This window comes from Struthio camelus, chromosome 2 (genome assembly GCF_040807025.1).
Source record: "Struthio camelus isolate bStrCam1 chromosome 2, bStrCam1.hap1, whole genome shotgun sequence".
NCBI classification, from domain to species: domain Eukaryota; kingdom Metazoa; phylum Chordata; class Aves; order Struthioniformes; family Struthionidae; genus Struthio; species Struthio camelus.
Window position 1 is genome coordinate 40,672,358 of NC_090943.1, and position 26,363 is coordinate 40,698,720.

At 38.2% G+C, this 26,363-nt stretch overlaps 3 protein-coding genes across 20 annotated transcripts in view; 1 reads left to right on the forward strand and 2 right to left on the reverse strand.

Annotated features, from left to right (window-relative positions):
* HACL1 (2-hydroxyacyl-CoA lyase 1) overlaps positions 1 to 1,677 on the reverse strand; it is a 28,300-nt gene extending 26,623 nt beyond the window's left edge. Inside the window, exon 1 of one of the 3 annotated variants that reach the window (XM_068935272.1) lies at positions 1,441 to 1,677. In XM_068935272.1, coding sequence (XP_068791373.1) covers positions 1,441 to 1,515 — 75 coding nt within the window. In that variant the 5' untranslated portion in view covers positions 1,516 to 1,677. The remainder of the gene's footprint in view (positions 1 to 1,440) is intronic. The other 2 variants (XM_068935271.1, XM_068935269.1) reach the window with 2 other exon arrangements.
* On the forward strand, positions 962 to 12,251 carry BTD (biotinidase). 7 transcript variants are annotated; one of them, XM_068935275.1, is made up of 7 exons: positions 969 to 1,279; positions 2,085 to 2,382; positions 3,135 to 3,463; positions 3,549 to 3,624; positions 6,401 to 6,635; positions 8,172 to 8,321; positions 10,415 to 12,251. In XM_068935275.1, exons 5-7 carry the CDS (start codon positions 6,405 to 6,407, stop codon positions 11,600 to 11,602), a joined length of 1,569 nt encoding a protein of 522 aa, XP_068791376.1. In that variant the 5' UTR covers positions 969 to 1,279; positions 2,085 to 2,382; positions 3,135 to 3,463; positions 3,549 to 3,624; positions 6,401 to 6,404; the 3' UTR covers positions 11,603 to 12,251. The 7 variants fall into 7 exon arrangements, with proteins under 7 accessions (XP_068791377.1, XP_068791376.1, XP_068791381.1 ...); XM_068935273.1 differs by lacking the exon at positions 3,135 to 3,463 and having other exon boundaries at positions 1,020 to 1,279; XM_068935279.1 differs by lacking the exon at positions 3,135 to 3,463 and having other exon boundaries at positions 1,198 to 1,279; positions 3,511 to 3,624.
* A 2,485-nt stretch (positions 12,252 to 14,736) lies between these two features.
* The window catches only part of ANKRD28 (ankyrin repeat domain 28), a 131,574-nt gene continuing 119,947 nt past the window's right edge, over positions 14,737 to 26,363 (reverse strand). For 4 of the 10 annotated variants that reach the window (XM_068935284.1, XM_068935290.1, XM_068935289.1 and 1 more), the window contains 7 exons: positions 26,193 to 26,280; positions 26,011 to 26,094; positions 25,348 to 25,493; positions 25,069 to 25,151; positions 24,860 to 24,942; positions 22,438 to 22,529; positions 14,737 to 16,762 (listed from right to left, as the gene is read on the reverse strand). In XM_068935284.1, coding sequence (XP_068791385.1) covers positions 16,476 to 16,762; positions 22,438 to 22,529; positions 24,860 to 24,942; positions 25,069 to 25,151; positions 25,348 to 25,493; positions 26,011 to 26,094; positions 26,193 to 26,280 — 863 coding nt within the window. In that variant the 3' untranslated portion in view covers positions 14,737 to 16,475. Of the gene's footprint in view, positions 16,788 to 22,437; positions 22,560 to 24,859; positions 24,943 to 25,068; positions 25,152 to 25,347; positions 25,494 to 26,010; positions 26,095 to 26,192; positions 26,281 to 26,363 lie in introns of all 10 variants that reach the window. The other 6 variants (XM_068935283.1, XM_068935288.1, XM_068935281.1 and 3 more) reach the window with 3 other exon arrangements.

A 26,363-nucleotide genomic window follows, 5' to 3' on the forward strand; every position in this document is an offset into this window, starting at 1 on the left:
TATATATTCGCAGAAAAGTAAAGCTTCACGCTTTGTAGAGTTACCTTTTCATTAGAAATTCAGTGTCAGAGAAGATGAAAACGCAATTTGCTTTAGGAAAATACATCCAGAGATCTTGTCTTACCCAGTTCCAAGCAAAGGAAGACTCAACCCATTCCTTCATGCAATAATATTCACCTTTGGAAGTTTCTGATGTTTAATTCCTTATCTGAAAAAGCCCTACATTATCAGGCTGTTGTGGGAATTTATACGACTGCAGTATGTAGTCCAGTCCTTTGCGATAATTTCACAGCTCGCAGACTGACAAAGCCCGTGCTTTCACAGCGGCTCAGCCCAGCTCCTCAGTCAACATGCGTTTAGCTCTTTTGACCGACCACTTCTTTCTTGGGATCTCCCTGCTCTATCACTCTCTGGTTTCTCAGTATCTCAAGAAAGCTGAAATCTCAGCTCTACTGCTTCTGAAAATGGTTAATTTGGTTTCATGTTCTCATGCTTTCACGAAGAATTAACACAAAGAAAAGTCCTAAGAAACAACTGGCACGATACCTTGCCCAGACATACGCTGACAGAGCCTGAGCAAGAGTAATGCTCATTTTTGTTACAAATGAGCTAATTTTTAGTGCGTCATAGTCTAAATGGAAGGTTTTTTTATTTTTTATTGTTGTGAAAACCAAGGTCAGTTCTGCATCATTTCAGGTTTACAGACAATATATAATTTTGACAGCCGTAAAAGCAGTGCGCGAGGCATAGGCAGCCACCGCGTGAATGGTGAAAGAGGGTTATCTGTCAGCAGCGCTGATGGCAACGGTGGCATCTAGTCAGCTTGAAAAGGCACAAGCTTAACCCAAGAAAGAAGTAAGTGAAAGATTCAGTAACGACTCAGGAAAGTCACACAACCGTCCGTCAAAACCTGCCCGCCATCAGCGCACAGATGTTCGCGTTAACTATTAACGGACCCAACACAACGCAAATGATTTACGAAAAACGCCCAGGGACCCCCCCGAGCTGTGAGGGGACCGGGTAGGGGTAAGCCGACGAGCTGTGAGGGGACCGGCTAGGGGAAGCCGGCGACAAAGCGCCTCTCCCCTGAGGCGGCGCCGGGCTCCGGCCGCGGCCCGCCTAACGGTCGCGGAGCTAGCGGGGCCGCTCCCGATGGCGCATCTCAGCGGGGCTGCTCATTGGGCTGCGGCAGCGGGACCTCCCTCTTTCCTACTTCACAACAGGGCAAGCCAAGCCCGCTTCGCTCTCCCCAGGGGGAACACAGCAGGCAGCGCCCAGGGTGAGTCCGCCTCGCTGCTCACAGGTGCCGGCAGAGACCAGAACCCGCGACCCTCCCCTCCGCAGCGCGAGCTGCTCCCCGCCACGCCACGCCACGGAGCGAGCTAAAAGCGGCCCTGCTCGCTGCCCGTAGGGCCCAGTCCCGAGTCCCCGCGCTCTTACTTGAGCCCTTAGGGACTCAGCGATGAGCTGGGCCCCGCTGACAGCCTCTCCCTCCGCATCGCTCCCGGAAGCCATTCCAGCTCTGCTCAACCCTCCCCACCCCCACCCCACCCCAAATACCCAGAGCCGCCGCCCGCGGGAGAAACGGGCACAACAAAAACCCCGCGGCTGTGGCCCACTCGGAGCCGAAGGTCGGGCGCGGTTGACAGGCAGGCCGCCTGGCCAATGAGACGGCGGAGGAGGCGGGCCTAAAGGCCGGGCACGTCCCACCTGGCGAGGAGATCCGGGTGAAGGCTGAGGCGGTCTCCGATTGGCTAGCACGTGCACCCAATCAGAGGCGGAGCAGCCGCCAGGGGTCGCTGCAGGAGCGGCGGGCGCGCGCGCTCCACCGCGCCGGCGCAGCGCGGGGCTCGCGACGCTGCGGCGCGCGGGGGCGGCCGTTAAGCGGCGGCGCGCGTGGCCCGGCGCGGAGCAGCTGGCGGAGGCGGTTAGGGGCGACAGGCGCGGCCAGGCCAACGCCGCGCCGCTGTGAGGCGCACAGACCTGTCCCGCTCGCAGTACCGGCTGTTAGATGAACATACCTGACGCCTGCATTCGTGAGGAGGGAACTGTAAATAGGTGCTCCACCCATCTTGCTTCTCCAGATCCTAACTGAAGGGTCACCCGCACCGTTTCTCCTGGCGATACGCATCCTCACCCCTCCAAGCTTGCACTTGCCGGGAAACGCAGTTGACAGAATTTCCTTCTCCGTCGTCTTGTCGTTTGTACTGCCATCTTCAGCTGTTCAAGCCGAGCCACTAATAATAGCAGCACTCCATTCAGCCTTGTTCTGTAAACAAGCTAGGTGACATACCTGTCGTAAGTGTGAAACAAAGTGTTCAGTTGCATTACTTTTCTGTCAAGCTCCTGGAAAAGAAGGAAGGATGGCTAAGATTGTGCTAGGTGAGTGCAGTCACGTTTGTCCAGCAGAGTGTGGGAATCTTGCGAAACGTATAAAGCTTTTTCTAAAGCTCTTTATATTAGAATGGCTAATATTCTTTAAAAACTGCTTGTCTGGATAGAAGCCAGGAAACTAGAGCAAGGTCATATAATGCAGGACATGCAGAACAAACACTTTTCAGAAATGGAAATGCAAAATAACTGTTTAATTGAACAAGGATTGTGTTGTTAAACTTCATAAAAACTCACGTAGTAAAATACTGTAATAAGATACAGTATAGCATAAGAAAGGAGTAGACAGGAGGCTCAATAAAAAAAATCCTTTATATTTCACTATATTTTTAGATTTCTGTAGAAAGGCTGCTGCGTTATATATTCATCACATACATACACTACATAGAATGACTGGCAGCAACATCACATAATTCATGGATATAGCTCAGTATAAAAGAAACTATTTTGATTATTTTACCATTTTGTAGCAATTTTAATATTCAGCAGCTATTACTGTTTATATTAACAGAGCTTAACACGCATTTACTGTTAATCATAAGAGGATAAGTGATGTCCTTTTTTTTCCAATCATAAGTGGTGTCTTTTTTTTTTTTTCTTACAGTCTTTTGATTCTGATTACAGATTTCAGATTCTTCTAAGTATAAAAGTGCTAATAAGCAGGATATATATTAGCTCTCTTTATCTATGTATACATGTACATATGTTGAGAGTTGTCAAATTTGTCTTGATTTAATTTCCAGAGCTGTTGAAAAGTTAACATCTGGATACTTTTCTTGACCTATGTACTGAGGTTAGATGGTTCTGAAAAGTTCAGCAGGGAAACAGGCTGAGTTAGCATCCAGATTTAAACACCAGTCTTTTTTCCTGCGTATAATACTGCAACTACCTTGCTGTGACTGCATGACCATAATCCTGCCATGAAATCCTCATATTTGAGTTTGTGAGGTGATCATACTGAAGCTTATCTACCAGGCAAAAGACTACATAAATCATTGCAAAGGGACATGAAGAGAGATTAAATTATGAAGAATTTCAGTTTATGAAAATTTCTTTTAAAGATGTTGCTCAGGTGAGACGATGGCTCTGTAGACACTAAACAAATTACCTTCTCTCCAGGGAAAGTATTTATTATACACTGTAGCACTTTCCTTTAGGCGGAAAATAGAACGTGGCTGAGACCTGTTTGGAGACCCACCGTCTAAAGGACAAGTAAAGCCTGACAGGAAGAAGGTAAAGACTCAGAGGAATTATTTTAGTTATCAGTCAGATTGTTTTATTTGTCACAGTTTCAGCTGCATGAGGCTGTGTAGCCATGTGCATCTGAAAGACGAAGGGTTTCTAGTTAGTATCTTGAATGTTTCCAGCAAGCAGAAGATAAACCATGGCTTAGAAATGGGAATTTTCTGAGAATGCCTATAAAGTGCAACATTTTATAGTAGCTTGTTAAGTGTTAGTTTTGTATGTTAGTGTTTGACTTAAAAGGCAAAAAGGATATTTTTCTAATGTGTGGCAAATTCACCCTGTGATCTGAAACCCTCCAACTTTTGCCATCGTGACTGTCGAAGAATTCTCATTACATCTTAGTTGACAGCTTTGTTGAGGAAGGGCTGACTAGAAATCCGTTCCTAACCTAAACAGGCATTTTGGTTCTGAAGGACAACAGAAATAAAAAAGATAATTTTGTTGGTAAAATGCAACACAGTGTTTATTTTCCGTGGCTTTCTTAACTGTAAGAGGTTTCTCACCTCTTTTCTCCCTTCCGCTACTGCTTGATACAGCTACACCTTTGCATTGCAGAATTCTGATCGGATTTCATTTGCAAAGCTAGAGAGCTGCACAGGACAAAATAGGATCTTCTGTTCTTAATATGTATTGCCAAATCACCCCCTGTAATTATTGAGTATTTTCCTCAACATGCAGAATAGCAAAGGTAGTTTATTGTGCATCACGTCTCAAAAATATTTATATAAATTGAATATGTTTAACACAACTGTTTACAGAGATGTCAATGCTTTTACTCTGTTTTTATTGTGCTTTAGGTAACTTAGGCATATTAAAGCTCAAGAAAAATGAATATATATTTGAGCTTAGCAGCATTTAATAGTACAGTTACACCTGGACCCTTGTAAGTGGGATACAGTACTACATATATTACTTTTTAGTTGAGCAAACAAGTCTTCTGCCTTAGTGGCTAACCTAGCCGCTAAGATGATGGTTTTCCTGTCCTACCCAAGATTGTGTTGCTATCAAAGCAGTGTTGCAAATAGCATTTGAAGTTCATAGAAGTAAACAAGTGGCTTAAACTACTATATTACTTACCAAATGCTTTTTAAATGGATTTCCTCACGCTTCATTTTTTTTTCATTGTTAGATACTGAAGCCGTTGGCACTTGACAAAAGTAAGGACAGGAGTATTGAGGGATGCATATTAGCTGCTTTTCATTCTGGAATTTAAGAAATGAGATTTCACGTTAACTTGCCACAGACATTCTGTTAGAGGTAGAAAATTACATTCATACACAACATGAACAAAAAATAAAAATGAGATCAGTGTAGAACTGATTTCTTTCTCCCTCTGCATTCCTAATGGGAGACAGAGAAAGCTCTTCGTATCTGTATCTTCAGGGTCTATATTTGCTTTGGAAAACTTTAGGGACTTGTGGGTCACAAAGAGATTGAAAATTGCTGAGAAAGTTTTGGAGCTTGTTTTCCTTGGACTAGAGTTACCAAAGAGCAAATACAACTCAAAAATCAGTAACTGAACTTGCAGACTGCGGGCCATCAGTACATAGCATCAGTGCATCTCCTGCTTCCTCTTTCAACTTCACTGATTAAGATTTAATTTCTTAATGATCCTAGTAACACATGGTGACAAATTATTGTTTTCTCACATTGTGTTTTCATTAATTTGAATAATATCTCTGAAGAATGTGGTATTTATATCGTATTTCATAAGTATTGCACAGACATTAACCAGTCCATCCTTGTTTTGTATAAATACGTATTTTCACAATTTCGGAAGTCAAAAAGTCTACATGGGGACCCTATTTGGAAAAAGTACTCCAGCCTCCCAGACGCATTACTTTTTCATTTATTTCTGTTGCACAGCCTCAAAAGTAGGAGCATACAGACATTCATCCACTGAGAAAATACAGTACATGTATTTTGTTCCACTGCCTTTCAAGGCTACTATTGGGGTAGTGTGGGGAGAAACAGACAGGAGAAGAATGAAAACCTAAGAAAGCTCAGTGATGAAAGGGTTTGCATTTTGCATGGATTTTTGCTTTATTATTATTAGGGAAGCATTTTTCTTGTTACCTATCTGCATTGTACAGGAGCAATGTGGATCCAAATTGCGTTCAACATTTTTATGGAAGTTGAAAAAACACCTCATGGTATCAAACAAACTAGTTGGTATTTATTACATACAGAGAGTTGAAACAGAATCCATCCATAATCCATCAGGAAAGGCATTTCCATGGTGGAAGAACAGATAAATGCAGAAATAGTATCTAGTATAATTCTTCTGGCAATTATCTGTTTCAATATCAACAAAATAAGATACATTGCTACTTGATAATATAGTGTCCAAGTAATTCTAGGAAATGCTATTTATAAATATACCCCCTTGTCACACAAATGGGGAGAAAATGCAAATTTGTGAGCTGCTTTTAATATTTCCCAAAGATGTTTAGATATATTGTGCAATAGATCTATAAATAAATGATTAAAGTTAATTGTAAAGGGAGAACAGATCAATGCAACTATATAAATACAGTTATAAATACAGCAAAAATGTTTTTTAAACAGGATACAGCTACTTCTGTCTGTGTTGGTGCTTTAAATAAGTTTTAGAAACAATATGCATGTGGTTTGCTCCAGAATTTAAAAAGAACACAGTTCAAACATTGCTGAGAGTCTTAGTTACATCCATGTTTAATCTTAAGCGTAAATTCCAGGCACGATTTGTTGTTCAGACTTTCCCCCTCTCCTTTTTTTGCTCCAGATTTATGGCATGCATCATGATGGAACTGTGCTGGAGGCTATGTGTCTGCTTTTTTTGCTATCAAGTTGTCTCCGGAAGAGTTAAGAGGGAGGGGCATTATGTTGCTGCTGTGTATGAACACCAGTCCATACTGAGTCCTAACCCAACAGTTCTCGTTGATCGACAGTCTGCATTGGAACTAATGGGCAGAAACCTAGACATCTATGAACAGCAAGTAGTGGCTGCTGCAGGACAAGTGAGTTACAGCTTGGTAGCAGTAGTCCTATGTATATATAGAGCAAGTGCTACTTGAGAATAATTTTCCACATTTGTGTTCCCAGGCAACTAAAGCCATATTTATATACATACATGGGATCTGCTTTTTCAGTCATTCTGACCTGCCAGCAGCTCTGAAAAAAATCAGGCCAATTAGCAACTTGCCTAACCTGAGTTATTTGAGGCTTGGAAAGACAAGCCCCTAGTTATTTAATATAGAGAAATGGATTTTCTATTTTGGTTTGACTATCTTGTTTTCATAAATGGAATGCTTTTATTGAAAGGGTGTCATACAGGCAGCAGTCTTTTAATTTTATTCCAGTGCTCTCAATGGAAATTCCTGAATGTTTCTAAAAACTAAAGGCGTTCAATGCTTTGGAAACCAATATTCCACCATTAACAGCTTTGTGGAAGCAAAGTTTTCCATTCCTTTCTCCATGGAATGGTCCTCTGTTTAAATATATTTAGAGGAGAGAGAATAATATTTCTGGTTGTTCTTACGCATAGCTTCCTTCTCCTCTCTCCTCAAGGAAAACCAAAGCTGGTGCTAGTCAGAGAAAGTAGGCCATAGTGTCCTTACGCAGAGAAGAACTGACTTGCAAGTTTCACAAATCTGTCATTCTGGAATAAAAGAATTAGCATTTTTATGTAACTTGAAAAGGTGGATGTTTTTCTGAGAAGTTCAGGTGATTGGGCCTCACAGACTAGAAGCCTAACTATTTTTATGCAGTACTGCATCCAAGATGATATAAACTACCCCAAAGCCATAGCGCAGATACACTTTTGAATTGACTTTTGAAAACCTACTGGAATTTGAGTGGCTGATGCTGTGCCTGATTTAAGAGGAATCCACCAAATTTTTAGGAACAGATCTCCTTGAACTCTAGGTAGACCTAACCTAGCTCTGGCAGGGCTACATCACTACTGGAATGCAACTTGCTTCCACATTCAAGCTGTTTCTGAAAACAGTACTCCCAGTACCCTATCCAGCCCTATATACCTTAAGCAAGGAAACCCTTTCTGACCAAAGGGAATCTGCACAGAACTGACGCAAGTGCTACAACACCTTTGACACAGTTCATCTGCAAATGGGTTAATGCTTAAGAGAGCAAACACAATTTTTAACATCACTAGTCTTTAACCTGAATGATTACACTTAAACCTGAATGGTGTCATTCTCATGACTCAGAGTGACGGAGAGTATTTCTGGTAAGAATTTGGATGAAGGCTACTCTTACTTGCAAGCCCTTAGAATACTGTCAGTTTTTTTTTTTTTTATGCTAAAGTTATGTCAGGTTAAATAAGCTTTTTCTGATACACATAGTTACAGCTACTGTGCTGTCAAAGGAAGTAAAGATATTTTCAAATGACATTCAGGTCAAAACATACTTAGGTTATCCTTACCTTTAATTAGCCCCAAAAGTTACCTGAAGAGATTCCCTTTTGTTTTCTTTCATTGTTAGCATTTAGGTTGTTTTTGCTATCCTTATAAAACATGCCTTTGTTTTACATGCAGGGGGCACAGATCATTGTTTTCCCTGAAGATGGAATCCATGGCTTCAACTTCACCAGAAGATGTATTTATCCTTACTTAGATCTTGTTCTGCATTCGCGCTTTGTGAAATGGAATCCATGCAGAGAGCCGCATTTGTTCAATGACACAGAGGTAAATGGAGGATTTTTTTTCCGTAGAGAAGTAGAATAGTAAATGCTAGATTTGTACTGCAAGTGGGAAAACCAGCTCTATTTTTTTTTTTTAATGGAGGCAAGAAGTACAACAATTCATGGTGTCAGATTCTGTTTTCATGGACTCTCAGTTTATTTTAGTTTCATTCTTAACAGTGGAGGATTTTATGCACATACCTGAAAGAACATTTTTAACTTTATGAGCTATCTGGGCTTCTATACTCCGCCCGCTCCAAAGCCTAGGTAATAGTACTATCTATTTAATGAGATAAATTGTTAGTAGTTGGGGGTTTTATTTTGAACAACATTGTTTCATATAAAATAACATGCTTGTATCTTCCTTTTTGATGCATTCTCGTTACTCAGTTTTAATGACATCAGAACATTTTGATTCCGTGATTGCATGTAAAATCACTAACACGAGTAACAGGACTGGATCAAAAGCCCTGCTGTCATGCAATAGAAGTCCTTGGATTTAGATGACAGTTTATCACAGACTTCAAGTGTGATTACAGAAGGTGTGGTCTGCAAGTTACAAAGTAGTAGTTTCACCTACTCCTCTGCACCTGAAGTGAAAATAACTATCCTTAGTAATACAAGCTATTTACTCCTATTAAGGCTGTAGTAGTCAATATAATGAAAGTACACATATGCACGATTGCTTATTAAGAAGGCAGAATTTGCGTGCAAATGTGAATCACAGTTGTAACTGATGACCTACTTTGGCCTATGCATCTTCATTAGCAGTGATCATACACAAGCAATCACGAATTTAGTTTGACACTTAGATCGTATTTGAAGTTTGCAGTGTGGGAGTTCTTTGGATTTTGCTGTGCTTAGCCTGAACAAGCTTGATATCCAGACATAGAATACATGCATGAATGTTTGTTTGTTTTTTTGTTTTTTAATAAATGTAAGATTCTGTTGTAAGGAAATATGCCTTTATCTGCTTTCTTTAAAAGATGATAAAACAGCAGTATGTTTTAATTCCCCTCCATTATGCTATTCATGTCTCTTAGCACTCACCCTAATGCGCAGTTTCCCATTTTCAGCAGAACTACAGAAAATGCAAGATGCAACTTTTATATAAAATGTGTAACTTTAAGCTGCAATGATACACCATCATACCCTGAAAAACTATTCAGAAACCTCCCTTCAGTCTGATTTAAGGTAGCTGATACGTCTGGATGGCATGGTACAGAGTAAAGAAACCCAGAGAGGCTTGGGTCTCCGAAACTAATATATGTTGTTCTGCCTGAGCAATAGACTTAGCTGCTCAGCAGCATTACTTAGCTTGGGAGATGAACCTTAACAACATGGCTTATTTGTTCAGAGTTTGCAGCATGGTGCGATAGCTGGAGCTTTGTACTGGACACCCTTATCCTCAAAGAAAATGAACAGCATTTAATGTACATCTTTCCACAGCTTGGAAGAAACCTCCCAACAGCATCACAGTCTGTAACTTTCAGTATTTCTTTTCTATAACTAAGCAAAACCCACCAGTCTATAGCTCTGCTTCTGCAAGTTATTATTATTAATCACTTACATTGTGTTTGTATTTAGAATAAAACATCTAGTTGCAGGAACAAAACAGTTACAGGGGCAAATGATCACAGTTCAAGATTTGCTTTTCTAAATCCACACACAGATCTAAGTTGTGCTATCTTGTCAAAGGTTTCAGTTCACCTAAAGCGGTTTTCAGCCATTGATGCTCCCACAACAATCAGAATTTTCTGAAAATTCCAACTCTTCAAGGTTATACACACATAGAAAGAGAGAGAGAGATTTTTTTTTTTCCACTTCTCTGGAAGTAAAACGTAGACGATTTTTTTTCCCCAAAGATATTTTGAAATTGGTATCTGAAATACACTTTTTGGTTTAGAGAGCTACTTGTTCTAATAGCTTTCACCACAAAATCATGAGTATATTTAAACTTTACAGATAAGTTTAAATGGGTTCAACTTTCAGTTGAAAATTATTATTTGAAAAGTGTTAAGTATGTCATAGTTGCTTAAGTAATACTTAGCCCTCTATATTCTGAAGTGTTTACATTTTCCCAAACTGCCTATCCAGGTTCTTCAGCGGCTAAGCTGCATGGCACTGAAGAACAAAATATTCCTTGTGGCAAACTTAGGAACTAAGGAACCGTGTGAGCACGTTGATCCTCACTGTCCATCTGATGGAAGATACCAGTTCAATACCAACGTGGTGTTCAACGACTATGGTATGCTGGTAGCTACATATCGCAAACGCAATCTGTATTTTGAATACGCTTTTGATGCCCCTCCAGAGGCTGACTATACACTCTTCGATACCCCTTTTGCTGGCAAGTTTGGCATGTTCACTTGCTTTGATATACTCTTCTTTGAGCCTGCAGTGAACCTTGTCCGACAATACAATGTGAAACAAGTTGTATATCCAACTGCTTGGATGAACCAGCTCCCACTCCTGTCTGCTGTAGAATTTCAGCAAGCTTTTGCAACAGCTTTCAACATCAATATTTTAGCAGCTAACATCCACCACCCTACCCTGGGCATGACAGGGAGTGGCATATACACTCCAGTGAAATCATTCATCTACCACAACATGAAAAGTTTTGGTGGCAAACTCATCGTGGCAGAAATCCCAGTGGTTACTGCAGATTACAAAACCAATCATCTGGAGAGTAACAAAATATTCAGAGAGAACTTATATCACTCATACAAGATGTTTACAAGCACCTCAACAGATGATCAGGTTTGCTACAAGGAGGAACAAGAGGCCCCCTGCAGAGTATCAGAGAAAGGAAATGAAGAGTCATCTCCCCCATTTTATGCAGAAATGATGTATGACAATTTCACTTTTGTTCCTGTATGGGGAAACAAAGGAGACCTTGAGGTTTGTGCCAACACCCTCTGTTGTTACTTAAATTATCAGAGAGCTGTTTTAACTGATGAATTATATGCTTTGGGAGTTTTTGATGGGCTCCATACAGTGCATGGCACGTACTATGTTCAGGCCTGTGCATTAGTAAAGTGCGGTGGTCTCAGCTTTAGCACTTGTGGACAGGAGGTCACAGATGCCACTGCTGTGATAGATTTCCAGCTATGGGCAAATATGAGTACTCCTTATATCTTTCCTTTACTGCTGACATCTGGTATTACTTTGGACTTTGCTGACAACATGGGCTGGAAAAACAACCACTATTTCATAAGCAAAAATAGAACATCATCTGGCCTACTGACAGCTGCTCTATATGGACGATGGTATGAAAAGGACTAGCACAGATATTTGACTGAATCAGAAAACAAGCGCCCAGATTTTCAAAGCATATATCTTAACATGAGTTGTTGGACGTCTATATTTCCTAGAACTTCAGGTATTTGCTTATACATGACTGTCCTCTTACGTTTCACGTTTGAAATGATAAAGTACTAAATCTAAAAGGCTGTAAATCATAGTTTGCATCTTGGAAACTCACATCCTACCAGAAGTAACAGAACTGCCTTGCAAACCAAGAGCTCATCATAATGTATCGAGATACTTTGTATTAGGAAAATAATGTTTCTTATTTTAGCTGAATTTTCTTATTTTCATTTATAATCCTTTGGGTTTTCTGGGGTCCCAGCTAGGGCTATCTTAAAATCAAGTCTCTTTCTTCCTCAGCATACGTTTGCTGATTCCACTTTTGCTTTTATTATTAAATCTAGCTGTGAATTTCAAAGGGGTGATTGCCCCCCTTCAACTTAGCAGAAATTCAATTAAATGGAATGAGTGAATTCATGCTCTAATCTTGCTGCGTAAAAAATGCAGCCAGTTGTGGTTTCTTTCATGTTTGCTGATGACTGCTGAAGAATTACATTTCAACTTTGTTATTTTAATGAGAAATGCAGAAATTGTCGTAATAAATATATACATATTTACAATCCCATATTCTGTCAAACTCTCCTTCTTCAAGCTACCTCACTGTGATCCAGGACCTGGTCGCACTCAGCTCTGATACAGCAACATAACAGGTTTGTTTATCCTGCAACATGTATTGCACAGAAGTATGGAAAGGGGAGCTTCTCTTTCTCATTAGGTAGAAGTTTGCTAATGTAAAAGTAGGTTTCCCTGCCGAGGTTTTATTAGAAATCATGAATTGTTTGGCACTCACAGAGGTGTTCTTGCTAAATGCTGCAGAAATTCCAGAACAAAGCAGAAGAGCATTCATGTTGTTCATTGTGCTTATGGTTCTAGCACGATAGTGATAATGTCTAAAAGAAAGGAATAATGAATGATCAAAGAATTTCAACCATCAGTACTTGCCTCCCCACTCCACTTTGTAGCTTGAAAAACGTGCATTCTTTTGCTCAAATACACTTTTTGTATTTAGTTCCAAAGCAAACAGTTATATCATAATAAGTTAGGCCAAGCAAGTAAAGATACATATTTTAAGCAAGTATTACACATATTTATTAGGCTTAAGGGAAAAAATGGCATTTATCTGCAAGATATTTACAAAGTACATGTATTGTGCAGAGTTACTCTGATGTTAGGGACATCACAACTACTAGAAAATAAGATATTCTGGCCTAACATTTTGCACAGGGCACCTTGCTCTGTTTCCTCCCTGATGACACAAGTAAATTTATTAGGGTGTGCTTTCACACCCTTTCTCCTTCCCCCCACCCCAAAAAAGCAGCAATCAACTAAAAGACAGTGGAAAAAGTGGAACAGACAGTACTATACATCATGAAGAATTACCGACAAGTAACTTTTTCCACCCTCATCTTTGAGTGAAAATAGAGCTATTCTAATATTGGGTGACTAGCCAATAATCTGAACCCCTAAAATATCATAGAATAAGTCAGAGGACAGAAAAGACTGAGCAAACCTGGTGGTTCTCATTCCTGAAGTGTTTTTTAAGCACAAAAAGGGTGTCCTTTATTCCAATATGCTACTTCAGTCATCTAGCCAAGTCACACTGCTCTCTTGGTGAAAATCCAAGAGATTGTTTGGATGAAGGCTGTAACAATAACCATGCACGATTAACCCCTACAAAAAAGGAGTTCTTTTAGAAAGACGGAAGATCCCGTATTAGTTTCTAGAAGTAAACAGGCTTCCATTCAGGTGTAAAAATTGCCTTTTTTTTTTTTTTTTTTTAAATAGAACATCCACAGAGAGCATTTTTTCGGTTGTTTTGCAGAAACAAGAAACCTTCTGTTTCTTAACCTCACATAATAGCCCATATTTTCACTTACAAGACACAATTACTGTCCTACTCATACTGCAAGATATTAGAAATCCCCCCTGCCCCCCCACCCCTTTTTTTAAATAGCAATGTCCAAACACATGCAAGATTAAATCAGTGGGTTCACGGGATAAAACATAGAAGTAATTCTGAATCCCTAAAATGGGATTACCAATTTGTAATAAAAAACAGACGGATCTTTAGCTTTAAAAACAAGTTTGGAAATTTTTTTTTTTTTTTACTTTACAATAATGCTACTGAATGCAGCAAAAAAGCATACTTACTCAAGATGTGAATAGTAACGGAATTGGGAAAAGCACGATTTCTGACTGCCGTAAGGAAACAAGGGTGTTCTACGGCACTGTTTTCTGCGTTTGCCTATATTCCATATCCAAATCACTATCTTTTGAATCAACACCTGAGCTTTTTCTCCTCAATTACCCAGGCAAGCAGTGAATACAAAGTGTTCTCAGTCTCTGATGGCCTGGTATTTTTTTGAATAGGGTAGGAGTGTCCTGTCCTATACATTGCCATATGGCAACAGGCCATCTTGAAGCTGAATAAAAGTTAAGCATAGATAATAACAGCCTTTAATACCAGGTTCTCACAATTGCTTTGGAGCAACAAAAATCAGACATTTCATTAACAGAAATAAACAAGTGTTACCTTCTAAATAAGAAGCACGCTACTTGGCAATCTGATTCAGATTTTCCACAAGACTATGAGGGAAAATGAGTCCATGTCGTTTCAACCTTGTTATTTAAATAGATGTAGTGAATCTCAAACCTGGCTTATACAGGTCTTTCGACTGCTGCCTGCATCCTCAGTTGAGGCATATAAATCCCTCCCTCCTACCCCTACACTTTGAAAGATTTAGAGGTAACAATGGAGAAATCATGACCTCCCTCAAGTCATCTCATTCCATTGAAAGACAAACAACATATTGCATATATAAACAATGACCACAGGCAGAAATGATTAAGAAAGCAGTTCTTACAAGGATACCTAAATGTTAAATTACTTAATTATTCCTTTAAAATTACTTCAAAATTTGAATAGCTCACCTTCATTTTAGATTTAAAAGGATGGCAGAGCCTTTGCAAAATAGGTTCTATAAATTCTATCATTTCAACAAAAGAGACTGTCATTACTGCTTAATAGATACAAATAAATTATTCATTAGTACAACTCACATTTGGGTTTTATTATACTCCATAAAATATACAGGAATCTTGATGTACTGAAAGAGTGCAGGTAAATACAGTATTCAAGCAGTCACTATTTCTATGTACATGCTCATTAATTTTTCAAAAAACCCACAAAATTATCAAATAGATCAAAATATTGTCCCATGTTTCCACACTATGTTCAGAAAACCAGCTGATAATTTACAATATCATAAAGATTTCCAGTTTCACAATACAAAAAGGATAAAAAGGAAATTAGACTCAGTTTGTAGTAATTTATTTGTAATTTACTAGGACATGCAAGAATTTCTTGCATGTACATAAACAATTTCACTTAAAAAGTAACAGTTATATTTAAAGCAGAACCAAATAAAGTAAATACTCATATTTAACAGACAAAACTTCAGCTTATGTCAGTCTTTCATTCTTCAGGCAATTGAAAAAACACAGTAGTCTGTTATAAATTAAAAAAAGAAAAAATCTTCGGGTAAGTCTGAACTACATTACAGGGACCTGTTTCTGCTGTTTATTTTCTAAATGGAGCACAACAAAGATACACAGCTCTTCCCACAGACCAGACACTGTACTTCTTTCTAATAGGGAAACTTACTTTTAAATTCACCTCCCTTCCCCACCCCTTGTAACTCCAGGATTATAAGAAAAAGTGATAGGGACATACAAATTTAATAGTAAATACGACTTATGATGTAAGGAAGTGGACAAATTGTTGAAAAGAACTCAGTCACAACAAGGTTATCAAGACATTTCATTTCAATTTTCTATGCAGTTTCATACTCCAAGTTACTCTTGTGTATTTTAAATTAAAAAAATTTCAATCCAAAACCTAAAAGTTAAAAAATCTAAAACAGTGCAACAATTACTGCGTCCCTCCCAGATCTCCCACCCCTTCCCTTGTTTATTACACTGTACATGTTTCACCCTGACTGCACCTTGTTAGCTGGTTTATTTTTAGTATTATAAAAGTATGACAAGTTCATTTTCATTTCATCTAAAAGAAAAAGAAAAGAAAACTTAAAATACATCTGCTTTCTTTCATGGTACATTTAATAGTGTCGGAAGGCTTTTAGATGATTAAAAAACAAACAAAAAAAAAACCACAAAAAAATTCCCACAACATTTAAAATCAAATCTAAGCTTCTTTCCCAGAAGTAGTTAAGGTTTGGTTAAAACAATTTCTCAATTAACCTGTTCCAGTTTCCACAAAAAGGTGTTTAATTTAAAAAAAAAAAAATCTTTAAGTTATTTGGTCCTTTGGCAATTTGCAGCACAAACAATGCCTACTGTACCAAACTCATTTATTGCCTTCAAAATGGTTTTAGTTTTATTGATAATATTTAAATCTAGCATCCTTTGTGTTGTACAATAGCGTTGTTCATTTACATCATGTAGGGTGCCCAGTCTGCAGAAATTCCTTCTGGCACCAGAAACAGAATGGTAGAATACAATTAAATAAAACAGTTTTGACATTCTTTATTTTACTTTTTTGCCATGGATTCCAAGTACTTATTCAAGAATTTATGCTTCTTCTGCAAAATATTCTCTTAAAAATCCTCCTACAGTCTCACAGGTTTTTCATATGCAACCGCAATAAAAAACATCTTCTCAAAGGTCTGTCCTGTTTTTGTATGCAAACTCTGACTGCTTTTTTTCCCAAAAGCACAAGTCTGACCTTCCAATGTTAGGGTTCACTCTTCCGACCTACAAAACGTAGCTTTCAATAGGTCTCAGAATCTGAGTCATTGAGTTCATCTTCTTCTGTATATGGGTAGCCATCTTCCCTGCCAATGTTGTTGAAACTACAGTAAGAGCTATGGTCACTCCTCATGATTGGCAAGGAATCAAAGGTGACAGTTTTTGAGGTGTTGGTGTAATGATTAATGGCATTGAATGTAAGGGAAGGTAATGTGCTGCTTGATGAAACAGGCATCATCGTGGCCAGAATGAGAGCTAGGCAATCAGCCACATCCTTATTGGGTGCACAGGCCAAAGCTGGTGTGTAACCTAGAAGTCAAGATAAAACCAAAACCTTCATTTAAAAGAAAAAAAAAAGACAATTTTTAAAATTTTCTCCAAGATCGTATCATCTTTCAGCTGCAAAAGTATTTTATATTGCTTAGTTCTGCACTGTTTAAAAAAATAAATGCATCATCAATTAATATATTTTACTTTCAGTTATGAAAATATCCCAGAAGTCAGGGGGCTTTGGAACAGAGATTTGATTATTTTGTTAAGCAAAGTCAGAAGTTCTAGGCCAGTGAGAAAAGCCTGGATTTGAAAATAATGAGGAAGTCAACAGTGTGAGGAGACACAAATAATTGCAGCCAACAGTGACTGGTGAAGGAATTCACTAGAGAGCTACTGCAGAAACCACCATTCAACATAATAAATTTTCTTCATCCAGAGGCTTCCATTAGCTGTTCAGCACAGATAGAACAGTCTTATTAAAATATCTGTCTCAAAACAAGTGGACTAAAACATCAGGGCCAATTATTCAAAAGGTGAAAATACACAGTTTCAATCAATCTATGCTTTATTACAACATAGAGTAATAATGACATATAAAGCCAATATCTAGTTTTTATTTGAGGGAAACAGAAAACCACAAAAATCTGAGGAAATGCCAGCTGGATTAGTGGGTTAGGACATGCAGAAAAAAATTAGATCTCTCTTGGCTGCAGAACTGGCCAAACTCCTTTTGCAAGGCAACGCTACTGTGACAAACTCCAAACACAGGAAGCCTCAGGCCTTGGAATGATTTGTAGTTAGCCCATGTACATGTTTAATCTCTTTTGGGTAACTGTGGCTCTATTTTTCTCCAAATTTTCTCCTTTTGTGATTTCCTCCTTCCCTGTGTAGTTGCCTCACTAACTACCAAGAAAAATGCTTCAAACTCTCCGGAGCGGAGGTCTGCAAGTTGCTCCTGTCTCAGGCTTTAAGCTTAATAATTCAGCAAGCCACTTGAGGATAACTTTTCTCACAGGTCTTGGGTTACTTCTACAGCACGTGAAGAACAACACAGAGGCACTGAAATTAGTGACAGCAGCAGCTCTGGAAGCATGACAGTCACATTAGTGCAACCATAGGTAACTCGGCTAATTCTGCTGCCAAGGCCAAAGTAAGCTTCTCTGCCTGGCTCCACATACAAATAGGTGGCCAGATCACCTTGGAGCACCTCTGCAGTACCTTTCACTGCATGGGGCGGATTATGCCCACACTGAGCTGAACAGAAGACTCGTGTTCATGTACATGTAGGAGAATGAAGTCCAGCACTGCCCCCAAGCCCCACCTTAAAGGTGTATGACATCCAGGTAAAAGGCAAAGTAGTAATACAAGGCTTTAAAAGTAAGCCACACGATAGATTTCTATCTGGACATTAGGAAGGCATGGAAAAGGAGGCAATGTTCATTTTACGAGCAAATATTTCATCTACTAAGGAACTGTTTGTATTGTAGAAGTAGGTGCAGTTAAAATTTTAGAATACAGCTCATGAATAGTTGCCATGTGGTCAGTGTTGTACAATTGCATAGAAGTTTTAAACAAAATAATTGTAGTTGAGACTGAAGAAAACAGCAAGCAGGGAGACAATGTTGAACTATTATTTGCTTAGTACAGACATTGTGCTTGATGCTTGGAACAGATTAAGACAAGAGCCCCTGCCCAAAGGTGCATACAATCCAAGATAACAGACAGAGAATTCAAGCACAAAACGCACCAGCTGACCATGCGATAGGGCCGTACAGAAGTGCAGCGCAGCAGATGTTTTCATTGTTAGTAAGGTATCACAGCACTTAAACAGCTCAGAGTTAACAGTGACAGTCTGCAGAAGAGATACATTTTGAGAGGATTCAAAAGCACGGGCCAGAGCTCACTGCACTTGGATGAAGAGTGCATTTCACGCATGTAAGGCAGAACGGAAGGCTCAGAACTGATAATCAAATGCACACAATTTAACATCTACAACTGCTGGAGATTATATAGATAAAGGTAAGGGGACACACAAGATAACTTTATTCAAGCTGGCCATACTCAACATCATTTCTTTTACTAATGTTGTTTGATAACTGTTTGGAAACTGTGCAAAGTCACCAGCGATTTTTTTTTTTCTTCTTAAAAGAATGCTTCTCGCTAACATCTTGACTGTTCATGTCCCTTTGGAACTGAGCATCCCTATTAGTCATTAAAAATGAATAAAAATTAAAGGCCAACCTAAATATTAAGCCAATTTCCTACTTCTATTAAGTTTTCTCTAAAAATAGCATTTATACTGATACTCAGTTCCAGATTTTGAGCTTCTGGCTTTCAGTAGTTAGGAACGAAATATCACATTTTTAGTCTTTGCTCAAACAGCAAGATTAAGTAACTGCTTGCCCCATAGAAGATTGACATCTGTGTCCTCCACCACTTTCTTCTGTCCACATTATTTTAAAATTATAAAAACATCAAAGAATATCTTTATGTCCCTTAACTGCAAAGTGGTCATTCATCTCAGTTACAAACAGTTACAAGTTCCTTACATTTTCTTTTAATTAGAAAGTTGGTAAATCCACTGACTCCACTGAAACACCCTTACTCAGTTCTTACATCATGTTCCCCATAATCTACGCTTATATCTGCATAAGCCTTGAAAGGAGAAATAAATACCACTATTCAGGGACAGCGAAGCAGAGAACACTGAGCTGCTCCCTCTCCAGGGGTGTGAAAGCATCCATGGGAAAGTGTCTATGCCTACAGGAAAACCGGATGTTTATTAATGCAGACAACGCGGAGAAAGTTCTCAAGATAAACCGAATGAAAGCTTATGCTTGGGAAAGGGAAGAAAGCCTGCTGAGAAATGAATCATCTCATCATAAGAAAAAAATTTATTTCAGAAAGCATGAGATCTCAAACATAAATAAGAATGCAAGCAAAGGAAGACTCTGAAAAGAACTAAAAGAACTTTTTTTTTTTTAATGTACTGAAAGGCCAATGTTTAATGCACTGATAGGCCAACGGTCACTGTAAAAACGATGAATCCAAAAATGACAGAAGCTTCCACACAGCTGCTACATCACTCTCTGGAGTTAGAGACCAAGAAAGTCTCCTCTCACTAATGCGCTCCACACTCATGAGACACACAAAGACAGACCGCACCAAGAAATTTAGCTAGCTTAGTAACTTACATAGTCCAATGAATGACCAAAAATAAAGCTTCAGCTCCAAGTGGGGGGGAGGCGAGGGGAGGGAGAGATAATGAACCTTTTCAGATAGGTAGCATCTGTGTAAGTTGTGTAGAATTCAATAGAAATTTTTGGATGTGGGTGATGGCAAAGTTTCAGCAAGACAGGTGTGGAACACAGGAAAACAACTGCAAGACTTATGTGAGAATTGATACAGGACTGAGAATGAACCCTCAACATGATTTATCTTGAGAAGTATACTGGACAGTTAAGTAGCTGTTTCAATTATCATTAGTCTTGTAAGAGCCAGGAAAATTACATTTTTTCAAAGACATTAGGTCTTACACATCTCAAGAAAGTGATTTCACTACAGTAAGAGAAGGTCTATAACAAAAGTAGTATTTTTTAAAATCCGGAGTTTTAAAAAGAATACTTTATAAATTTATAAAAATATATAGTCCAGATAAAGTTGCAGGGGGTACAAAGTGGTTTTGTACAGATACAGATATACATAGAGACTGCTTGCAAAAAAAAAAAAAAAAAAAGATCAGGTCAATGTAGTCTTTACAGAAATGTGCACAACTTGAAAGATAAAGGGATCATCATTGCATAAAAGCTGTGGTTATGCTTGATACAACATGTTCTACATATCAAGACATGCTTCTGTATAAAATATTAATTGAAATTTTACTTCCAATTTCATCTAGCTCTATCTGAAATGCCAGTGCTTGTGTGGGTGATCACTATACTTATATGAATTATGCTGAAGACAGACAGCACCAGCATTGTCATGCAAAAGACTCCTGTGACTATTTTTCCTGTGTGTTTCACTACACAAATAGCTTTCATCAAAAATAAAGAAAACTCTTTTAAGTCTCTCTAATGAAAAAACCTACGTTTCTCCTATAATTCTACTCCATTATTAGAATTATATAAATACATGTAACCATTTTTTGCTTTAGAAACACTTACACCCTAGTGATGAATGCTAAAATCCAAGAGAAGCTGACCTAAAGCAGAAAGTGGCTATTACTATTGCAAGCTTTTCCATTTAATATAAAAGATATCTAATAGAAACAAGAAGAAACCTTTTGCAAGTGTAATAGCCAACTTGCTGACATACTAATACTTCTAAGGATTAACAAAAATCTACAGTGACAGGTGAAGCAGATTGATAAATCCCACGAAAACTTCTCTTGCTCTCTCACAACTGGAAGTATTCATCACTTTGCATACACTAGATTCTAAGCTGGCACATTCGCCCAGCTGACAAATATTTCATTATGAATATTCTCAAGGGTGCTTAAAATTTTATAAACAAAGAAATTGGTACTGGAAAGAAGAGTCAGGAACCATTGTGAGGAACTAGATTAGGTAATACTCAGAATTACTTTAAATTTAAAATATTAGCAGAATTGAAAAGAAATTTAACAGGCTACACTTATATTCCCAGCCAAAGAATTGTGAGTTCTATGCAAGCACCTCTCCCTGGTATGTCAAAGACCCACCCTAGCAAGGGACTGACTGACCACAGATGAAAAGCCCATGAAACTGGCTGTACAAATAGCTCCCACAGTTAGCACACCTGTGATGAGAAACAAAAATCAAAAAGGTATATTTTCCAATCTTTTCATTTTAGGAAGTTTCATTTAGCGGTTACTAAACTCTCCCCTCTCCTGTTCCCTTATTTTAGGCAAGGAATGATCTTTAAATCACCCATGTCACTTTAAGCAGTGTAATTTGTCTGAGAAACACTGCAATTGGAAAGTCACAGTAATCATCAAGGGAGGAAAAGCTTCCCAAAACACCAATATAGTTAGAACTATTAATCAGACACATTCTTTCTGGAAACAAACAAACAAACAAAAAAAAGCAGCTGCTGCTTTTATTTAAAGGAGATTAGTTTGAGATGGGGCAGAGCAGTAGACCCTCCCAGAACCAGAACTTCGGAGGACCACAGATCTCTTGCAGAAAAACATGCAAATAAGAGGTCGGTACAACTTATTTTTTTGTTCTTGCAAGGTATAGGATTTGTTCCCTGTGATAAGGCAGTTACTTTTCCTTACTTCTATGTGCTAAACACAACTCTCAAGAGCCAGAAGCGTCACACCCAATAGCAAGGATCTATAATTCACGCTTACTTTTAAAAACGAATACCAATACACCCTGGCAAAATGAATGGCAATTCAATTCAGCTTCCTAACAGCTGAGAGTTGCATTTTATTTTGAGCACTGTTTTTCAAACCATTCCCTGTATTGTTAGAGCTAATATATTTATGTAAGACCGCAAATTCAAATCAGACACATGATGACCTGCATTGTTGTTCTGAAAAACTTTCATTCCTCTTACACTTCTTCAGCTTTGCTAAAATGGCCCATCACCACCAACACAACATTCTTTTCTGTGGAGGAGCCTACTATACGGCTTATATGAAGTTTCAAAAGCAGTTACTGTTTTTCAGTAGGTTGAGTTTAAAACCACAGTTCCTTATGGGGAAACAAGGTTAAATTTATTCTTACCATTTTCATCTACAGCAAGTACACTTGCTCCCTTCCCTAAAAGTTCTTGAACTACAACTGTTAGTCCATTCCGAGCAGCAACATGCAGAGGTCTGTGAAGACAAGCAAACTGGTATATAAACCTTAGAACAAGACATGAAATAAGATTTTAAGTAACTTGCATCTAATCAACTGATTACTGAAGTATTTACATTTGTATGTTATTTATATGTTACCTAACACTGAGGATATAATAGCTAATAAGAGGGATTAAAAAAGGATATCTCTTCTTATTGCAAGAAACTATACAATAACAACTGTGGGCTTTCATTCTTTTTTATAGCATTATACTGTGAGTAAGAAGCTGCTGGAGCAGGTGTGCCTCCTTAAGAACTTCATCACATTAAAAAGTTAGATACAACTAGTACCTGACTCTTGATGTAAATCCTTCACTGAACTGTGAAAACAGATAGTGACACATCTGAGAGTTACCACATGTCACTGGCAATAATCATTAGAATGCAACCAGCAGAACGGTAGTCATATTTTAACACGTACGAACGCTTATAAGAGAAGCACAAGCATTTCATCAATCAGCCTTTTAGAAACCAGTATATTCCATTATGATTGTAGATGACAAATGTATTTTACAATATAACGCAAGAGGAAGCAGAAAGAAAAACAAGACTTTTCACAAACTCAGGCTATTAACAATTCCCATATTTTGCAGTCACTTGATCCATCAAGGAAAGAGTCGGCCTTACCTCAAATATTCTAACTACATCTTTTTCAAATACAACAGTTTGAGAAGTGGTACCCACCGGCCTAAAGAAATCCTGTCACTACTCAGCTGGAAACAGAATAATCACCTTACTTCAACTCTGCTTTATATTGCTCTTCATTCATTTCGAGATTCTTAAAATTGTTTGAATTAACCATGAACTCTATTTTGATTTGGAAACAAGTACCTTAATTAAAAAACAGAAATGCAAAAGATACAAATAGGAGAAGCTAAACCTATGGTCCTTAGATTAACCTATTAAAATTCAAGAACTACTGCACACCGTCATTATGCTGAAAAATTTACTATAATTAAAAGATTTTTAATACGGAGGTCAACAATTGCAACGTTTATCTTGCTAGGAAGTGGGACATTGTGCATGATGAAAACTGTTTAGAAAGTCAGTGTAGTTATTAAAAACATTTGCCAAACCAGTAACATTTTTAGAACTGTTAAAATCTTGAAATCTATATAAACATTTCATGGAGGTGAGAACATGTACCTATTTTTCCCCTTGATATCTACAGTCAGGCTGGATGAGCCAAGGCATGTGGGTGGAATTGCATGAGCCTGCGGTAGCCTTCTTTCCCACTTCTAGTTCCTATCCCATTTTTGCTTTGCCTTCTCCCAACATATCCTCCTTAGAAGCCAGAACTGAGGCAATCAGTCCCTCTTCTGCTTTGTGATTATTTCATGCTGCTTGAAGTGCAGCGTAGTAAACAGCAAGAGCAGAAGAAGAAAAGTCTTGCTATCCTAACTCCTTAGTTCCAGCAGATCTCAGAGAACAGGAGGCAGAACCGTAGGGATTTGAACATGATCAATTCCAGAAGGGATGCAAGAGCAGAGAAATGCATGAATTACTTAAAAGTTCTGGTGTTTTTTGCTAAATCGTCTCTGATTGCTTTAATAAAGCAGTCTGACAATTTGTATAAATAACTCAGCTAAAAAGCAGGTGTTCAATATTGCCTAACACAAATATGTTATTTAAAAAGAAAAAAAAAATGCAGAAAAACTATTTTAATAGCCAAGCCTGAAATATATTCCACAATATGACATACTACTACATTTTTAAATTTTCCCTAAAATTGGGATGACAAACTCGGCTTAGTTCTAGTTGAGACTAGATCTTTAGGAAGCACCAAGGACACTACATGCTCCATACTATGTAGTAGAAATTAAAAAGTCTTCTATCTCAGTAAGAGCTGATTTCTTTTAGTAACAGAAAGCATGTTAAAAAATAAAAGCATCTTTCAGCTAGGTTTTTTTTTATTAACTAGCTCTGAAGAAGAGCAAATCTTAATTTTCTTCAAATGTGTTTTTAACTGAAGTGAATTTTAACTGAAAAATTAGGTAATTCATAAAACAGAAAAAGTATTGGCTTATGGGAAATCTCAGTGCACTGCAACAATTCCACATAGAATTCCCTGAATCACAATACTGTAAGATTTATTTAGCATCCCTTTCACTCAGCTAAAAATAGAACTTTAAGCCTGAATGAAACACCCTTTGAGCTCAAGCCGGTTGAACACTTGGTACCTATTACCCAACATGTATTCATCCAATTTGGAAAAAAACATTGAAAAATATTTTTTTGAGCATGATGCTGTTTTAGCAAAAACACAAAAACCAATCAGTGAAACACCACTCAGCGGCGATACGTACGTTTGCAAGGCTGCATTGGTGGCATTGATGAGGTTTCTATCCGTAATCTTCTCCAGTATTAACAAGGCACTAGTTTCATGACCCTTAATACAGAGCAAACACACTGTCACATATAACAGATACTCTTTAAAATTTGCTTTCAATGCCTTTTGCAAACAGTGTTTGGTAAGACAAAACCAAACACTGATCAAGTCAGAATAAGCACGCACCTTGCTGCAAGCCAAGTGGAGTGCTGTGTTCTTAGAACTGTCTTGCAAAGTCAGATCAGCCTTAGCACTGCTAACCAGCACCTCTGGGGGAGATAAAGATCTGTATTAACCAAAGCATATTGCTTAAAGTTTCAGTGGCTTACATTTGTGCAAAATGAAAATATTAATTTGACAAAAATTACCCACAACAAGGTTACTATAAGGCAACTTTACCTGTAGTAAGATATTATTGTTTGTTAACAAACTTAAGAGCAGAAATAAATAAAGTTTTCTCTTTACCAACTGTATTCGTCTGTCCATTTTCTGCAGCCATCATTAAAGGTGTTTTCCCAGAGGAATCTACCGCATTTACTTGAGCATTGTGACTGAGTAGAAGCTGTAGACACTCAACATGATCTGTAAAAGCTGCTGCGTGAAGCGGTGTTCTACAACAAATGAAATGAAAACACACTCTCATTCAAGCAAATATCCCCGTGCTTTCTGCTTTGTTCAAAGGTGTATACTGAGATCGTGCAGATACAAAGACTGGGCAGGCAGTCCCACCGATGCTCCGAAATAAATCAGTATTGTTGGAGCTGAAACAGGTGCCTGTATAAAGTCACCTCCAAGTTTCAAATAAATGGCTCTTTATTAGCTATCTACAATACAGACACAATTTGATAAATATTTCTACTACCCACAATGTGATGCAATCATAAGCATGCCCAAACTTGTCTACCTAACAAAAAGCATATTCAAGTCTTGATTCAGAATAGGATTTTCAAAAGCCCAACACTTTATTTCTAGCACAGGTTAGATTAAAAAAAAACCTTAAAGAATAAAAAGGGGGAGGGGGAACTAACAGAAATAGCAAAATAAAAAATGCCAACAGTGACAGATTGTAAAAGAACAATGCAACTATTTCATTACAAACATTTTTCCAATACGCAGCTAAACTCTTACCTTCCTTTTGAATCTGTTGAATTTACAATACCAGCACCTAGTGTATCAATTAACATTTCTGCAGCACCTTCATTATCATTTATCCTATAAAAAAAAAAGAAAACGTTGTTATTTACAGAATGATAAAGCTTTTGTTAAATACTGTCATGAAATTTGTGAAGAATAATTTTGGACTTCCTTACACAGCACAATGCAATGGACTGAAAGAATTTCCTTCCATTTTCTGAAAAACTTCCTGTTCCAGCAGGAGCTCTACACAACTGTCATGACCTAAAGCAAGTGCAAAAGATAGGTATTAAAATAATAATAATAATAATAATAATAATAAATATGGATTACAATGTACACCAATT

Excerpts from the sequence above, each read along its gene's own strand:
- BTD (XM_068935276.1), top strand. The coding sequence starts at position 6,405 with ATGGCATGCATCATGATGGAACTGTGCTGGAGGCTATGTGTCTGCTTT. Across the intron at positions 6,636-8,171 it reads TAGTGGCTGCTGCAGGACAA|GGGGCACAGATCATTGTTTT; the intron begins GTGAGTTACAGC and ends TTTTACATGCAG. Across the intron at positions 8,322-10,414 it reads ATTTGTTCAATGACACAGAG|GTTCTTCAGCGGCTAAGCTG; the intron begins GTAAATGGAGGA and ends CTGCCTATCCAG.